Raw genomic sequence first — 5,561 nt, forward strand, 5'->3', positions numbered from 1 at the left:
CCTCGAGGCAATCGCACTCGACTTGCCCCAGATAACACACAAATTCCGCTGGAACTCGACGCTCGACCTGCGTCCTGCCAACTTTTTTCCCCGCCGACGGCAGTCGGCGATCGAGGCCAGGAATATGGAGTACCTCCGTCATCCGGATGCGCTTGCCGTCGATGCCCTTAGAGCGCACCGACCCGGTTCCCGCTACGCGCAGCTTACTTACCATCAGCGATGATCACCTCGATGTTCGTGTTCACGACCTCATCCTCGAAGAGGTCGTCCCGGTACGGCGTCATGTGCGACGTCGTACCACTGTCGATCAGCCAGCTCGGCAATCGATCCTTGCCAATAGCGAGTGCAGTATCAGCCATGCACTGGTGATCACTGAGTCTACTGACCCATTCACCGGACTTAATTCGCTGACCGCGAACACTGCCCCATCGTCACTGCCGTCGACCTTGTTCGGGCAGTCCCGCTTCATGTGTCCGACCTGGTCACAACTAAAACACTTGTATTGGAGCCCGCCATTATTCTTCGCGCCGTTGCCCTTGCGGTCGTTGTTTCTGCCGCGTTTGCCAGACTTGCCGTTCTTGCCCCTGCCATCATCCGAGGTGACCTTCAACGCACGCTCCGACGTTTTCTTCTTTTCCAGTCGCTCGTACTCCTTCAGCAACTTCTTTTTCACCTCGATCAGCGTGACGTCCTTAATGTTCTCGATGATTGACGAGATCAGCTCGAACTCGCTGAGCAGGCGGCTCAGCAATATAACCAACTGACGGGCATCGTCCAGTGGTTCGCCGAGCGATTGGAGACCCACGACGAGCTCGACGAGCTCGTCGAATTTGTCGAGGTGCTTCGCCATCGTCGCCCCTTTCTCTATCTTGAACTCATGGAGTCGGTGAGTCATCATCACACGATTGTGCATCGTGTTCCGGTTGTAGAACTCCCGCAGAGTCCCCCACGCTTGAATCGCCGAGGTCACCGAGCGAATCTTCGTCTGGTGCTCCAACGACACGCCTTGGGCGATCGAACCGAGCGCCTTCATGTCGTTTAGCAGCTACGCCTCCGTCATCTCTACTTCCGGCTTCACCGTCTGCACATGAGCCAGCAGTCCCTTCCTCGTCAGCGTCATGCGCATGGCGAAATCCCTGTGAAAGTAGTTGTCGCTTCCCAGTAGGACTTCAGCCTTCTTCGTCGACATCGAGGCGGCGTCTAGTGGCTTGAGAGTCTTGTGCGGCTGTTATTCTGTTGAGTATTGGAGGCCAAATGCCGAAGTGAATTAGTTAGCAGCTACACAATCTACCCTTCCTACATGTCCGAAACTACCTTCTTGTGCACCCTTCTTGCCCTTCTTGTTCCCTGTGCCCCTGCAGCAGCCGCCCTCGAGCTTCTCCCTGCGACGCCCCGACAAGATGAATGGTCGCCGCGAGGGGAGTTTTGAATATGATCCAATCACATCCAGCACTCACTCCATTATCTCCCAATCGGATCTTTCCATACGTGAGACGCCGATCCCAGTCATCATTTGTCGAGTCAGTTCCCTATCTTCGCCGAGCTCATGCGCGGCCTCACGCGCTCTCCAGACCATTGATCACCTTCACGTCATCAATCGATGAGTCCTTGGCTCGTCCATCTTTCATTACGTGGCGCCACTTCAACACTTTTTTAAGTTGTCCGCGGCCCTAATTGTGTCAGACACTGTCATTAGGTATATAGTGTTTCATCCAGCATATTTCAAGTTTTTTCACTGAGGCAAATTTCATCCATTTTGCTACGATTGCCTTGAAAAGAAATCTGTGCAGCGAGCGCTATATTGCGAGTTATAGAGCAGGCGGGTTTTCCCAGCATTTTTTGACCTGCTGCTTGAGAAAGCGCTCTGCCATCCTGGTGGCATTTTTTCTTTGCATGTCGAAATTGACATCTCCCGAAGACTAAACTTGGAGCCGTCTTACAGAGCATATAACCCATGGTAGGAGCTAACAAGTAAGCCGATGATGATGTCTTTTGTCCTGAATGGGCCCATTGTGTAGCTTACTGTACTGAGTGTCCAATTATTTCAGCTCTCGTCCACCTTTTCCCAGTATACTTACGATAACACGTAATGCCGCGGTATATCCCTGGGTGTAGAGCTTTTGATGTCTTCATATTTAAAGCAACGTTTCACAACCTGTATATCTGGTTAATTGTATATGTTCGGCATACGCTATGCCGACTGGTGACCTCATACTGGGTCGCTTGCCCTTTCAATGTATTCTATACGTGATATAGGTACTTACAATAGATCAGTTGAGTTATCAGAAAGTAAGGAACAATGATTTGATTGGAGTCATTAAATTTGTATGTAAGACTATGGTTGTAAAGCAAGCGCTGGTCTATAGATCCGAAGTACAATTGTAAGCTCATACACAAACATGGGTTTGGCTGGATGATAGCTGCATTATCGATGCCATACCCACTTGAGAGTTTTCAGCTTCGTACTGCATGAGACACTTTACAACTAAATAGAAGTGGATTGTCAGACCAACTTGTCCCGGACAGCGTGAGCTAAACTAGCAAGCCGATGCGATGAGCAGAAAATGACGGGTGTGATATGGCTACAGCGTTATAAAAATTAGGGAAAAGGGCTGGCGTAACAAGATGGTGTTGCTTACACTTATGCTAGATACCGCGTGTATGAAAAAAACGGTTGATTCTGGTAGCAAAGCTATCACGACCCAAATTTTTGAACTCCTACAGGTTATGAGTCCAACGGTATCTACTGTTGTCGAGGAAGAATCCCACGACATGCTGGTTAATGGCGAGCAGCAAGTTAAGCACAAGAGAAGATAACACAGCTACTATTTGGACTTGCAGGGTTTTCATTGCCTGAGATTGTCACACAGTCAGGTGTGAGTCTAGGATCCAGCCTATTAGAGCCGGTGCTCGGGCACGAGCTGTAATTTTGCGAAAATATATGAGTACGAGCGGCCTTTTGACAAGAATTTTAATTTTTGCAGAACAGCTGAAGATGGAGATGGGTCCAGACGTTACAATCTTATCTTTTCAGATTTGTCGCTTTGTGCTGTTGTCCAGACAAATCTATCAAAATAGTGCCGGTAATGCAGCGGTCGGAGGTGATTCTTGATGTCTTGAGCGAAAAAGGCAGAGTGACATTGATCTTGATTAAGCTCTATGTGTAAAGGCATATTTTGATAAGATTCGTTCCTACGTCTGTTTTTGCTTGAGAACCCATTTATCTCTATCTTAGGCTGGTGACAGAAATTTAGTATAAGAAGAAGCTAGGTCAGCAATCAAACTAACGAAATTACTACAGGCAGCGTCTCCGGAAAGGCCAAATTGCTATCTGATTTCAAGAACGCCGGTGTCATCATCCCTGCCAAGGCAAAGACCACAAGCAGCATATTCATGCCTGTTTTGTGTTTCAGTTGCTCATACATGTGCTAAATTAGCCCGAGCTGCTCATGTATCAATCATGAGAAACACAGATAACTAACTCAGCGACTGCTTCAAACTGCCAGCGAGATACAATGCCAGTGTAGACAGGGGCATAAATTCATTGAATTGCCCAACCACGGCGTACAGCAAAACACTGGTAACATCCTTGACTAGCCACAAGATGGGCTGTCGTGCTACGCAGCATTATGTGACGTGCGGGCAATTTTAACGAAGATGATTTTTTCTCGACAGACTGCTGCGTAACCCAAGAACATGTCATCTTCTGTGTCGTAATGATGGCAGCACTCTCCACCCGAGGCGGTGAATACAGTGGTGTACTCGATCAACAGGACCACGAACAGTGTTCACACGAGCATGACACCGTATGAGCTGTGCATCAAGATGAAGCCGCGCATGGAGCTTTTGCGCGTGTTCGGCTCTACCGGGTATGCTCATGCGAAAGACGGCAAACGTACGAAGCTGGATGCAAAGAGCTTCAAGTGTATGTTTTGGGGTACGCTGAGAACGTCAAGGGGTACAGGGTGTACAACTTGGAGTGGAACAGGCTCAAAGTGTCACGTTCACTAGACTGGATGAACGGGAGGTCAACGGTATCTACGATACGGCTGTACCGAACCAGTCGATAATCGTCCATGTGACCACGAAGGTCGACGATTTAGTGCAGCATGAAGACGTGCAGCCACAGGTGCAACCTACCGTCGACGAACCAATGCCGCCTGCTGAGGAAGAACTCGGCGGTGATGACGTATAAATGCAGAAAGTTGAACCAGAGCCGACATCGTCGAGTAGAGAGCTGACGACGTACAGAAGATCTTTAGGGCTGACGACCGGTGACAGCATGGTGTTTCACCCGAGGACGGAGTGTGTTCGCCGAGCAGAGACACCGATGCTACTGCTGAACGATGGCTTCGCGAATTACGAATCGGTGATTGTGGAATCGACGAACAACGACGAGCACCATGGGACCGACAGTGATCCTGACAACAACGACCACTTCTGGCCAACATCGCCTAAGCGATCGCGCATTGATGAAGACGGACTGCTCGCTGAGGCAGTGCTGGTGTATGCTGCTAGTGTCGGCAAAGCTGACGATGCATTTACGACGTATCAGCAAGCCATGGATGGTGACGATGCGGCGGAGTGGGTGAAGGCGATGAAGGTAGATCTGCGAGCGCATGAACGGAATGGATCATGGACACTGGTACCGAGGTCGGCGAATATACGACCTATTGAGAGCAGATGGGCGTTTGCCAAGAAGCGGAACGAGCATGGGAAAGTGGTTCGGTACAAGGCTCGGCTCGTGGCGAAGGATTTCAGGCAGACGTTTGGCGTAGACTTCTTCAAAACCTACTCACTGGTGGCCAACATGAACTCGATTCGTGTGGTATTGGCGGTTACAATGAAGGAGAAGTACGTGACAGAGCAGTTGGATGTGGACACGGCATTCCTCAACAGCGACCTCAGGGAACGCGTGCACATGGAGGTGTCGTATGGCAATGAAGACGCCGGGGGCTACATGTGCACGTATGTCTTTACGTCGACGACATTTTCATCGCGGCGAAGACGAGCAAGGAAATCCAGGACGTCAAGATGAGACTCAAGAAGGTTTTTAGATGAAGGAGCTGGGCGAGGATAAGTTCATCTTGGGAATGAAGATTGACCACCAGAGGTCAGCGAATTTACTGACCATCACGCAAACGCGCTACATTAACGACGTGGTGGAGCGCTTCAATCAGCAAGACGCCAAGGCTGTGGAGAATCCGTGCGAGTCGGGACTCAAGCCGTCGAAGCATCAATCCCCGACCACGAATGCGGGCTGGAACGAGGTGCGGACGAAGCCGTACTGATCGCTGATCGGGTGCCTGCTGCACATTACTACTTGTACACGCCCCAACGTTGCGTACGTGGTGACGCAGTTGTCAAGGTTCTTGGAAAACATGGGGAAACAGCACTGGAAGGCGGCCAACCCCGTTCTTTGTTACCCCAAGACTACAAAGGCAATTGGAATCGTCTATCAAGGAGGCACAAGTGAGCTGAAGGCCGAGACATACACGGACGTGGATTGGGGCAGTAATATCGACGACCGACGTTCGGTGTCGGGGATCATGGTTATGATC

The 5,561-nt window shown here is 50.2% G+C and overlaps 3 protein-coding genes across 3 annotated transcripts; 2 read left to right on the plus strand and 1 right to left on the minus strand.

The window, feature by feature from the left end:
- Positions 1 to 307: 307 nt before the first annotated feature.
- On the minus strand, positions 308 to 1,033 carry PHALS_04503 (FOG: Transposon-encoded proteins with TYA, reverse transcriptase, integrase domains in various combinations; the record flags this gene model as incomplete). Its single annotated transcript, XM_024722320.1, has 1 exon — positions 308 to 1,033. The coding sequence occupies one exon, from the start codon at positions 1,031 to 1,033 to the stop codon at positions 308 to 310; it is 726 nt and encodes a 241-aa protein (XP_024573408.1).
- Positions 1,034 to 2,625: 1,592 nt separating this feature from the next.
- PHALS_04504 (uncharacterized protein) lies at positions 2,626 to 2,993 on the plus strand (the record flags this gene model as incomplete). The annotated part of the gene is made up of 3 exons (XM_024722321.1): positions 2,626 to 2,739; positions 2,814 to 2,906; positions 2,985 to 2,993. The coding sequence occupies 3 exons, from the start codon at positions 2,626 to 2,628 to the stop codon at positions 2,991 to 2,993; spliced, it is 216 nt and encodes a 71-aa protein (XP_024573409.1).
- Positions 2,994 to 4,153: 1,160 nt separating this feature from the next.
- On the plus strand, positions 4,154 to 4,419 carry PHALS_04505 (uncharacterized protein; the record flags this gene model as incomplete). The annotated part of the gene is made up of 2 exons (XM_024722322.1): positions 4,154 to 4,189; positions 4,282 to 4,419. The coding sequence occupies 2 exons, from the start codon at positions 4,154 to 4,156 to the stop codon at positions 4,417 to 4,419; spliced, it is 174 nt and encodes a 57-aa protein (XP_024573410.1).
- Between the last annotated feature and the right edge of the window lie 1,142 nt (positions 4,420 to 5,561).

Source organism: Plasmopara halstedii (genome assembly GCF_900000015.1).
Source record: "Plasmopara halstedii genome assembly, contig: Scaffold_262, whole genome shotgun sequence".
Taxonomy (NCBI): Eukaryota; Oomycota; class Peronosporomycetes; order Peronosporales; family Peronosporaceae; genus Plasmopara; species Plasmopara halstedii.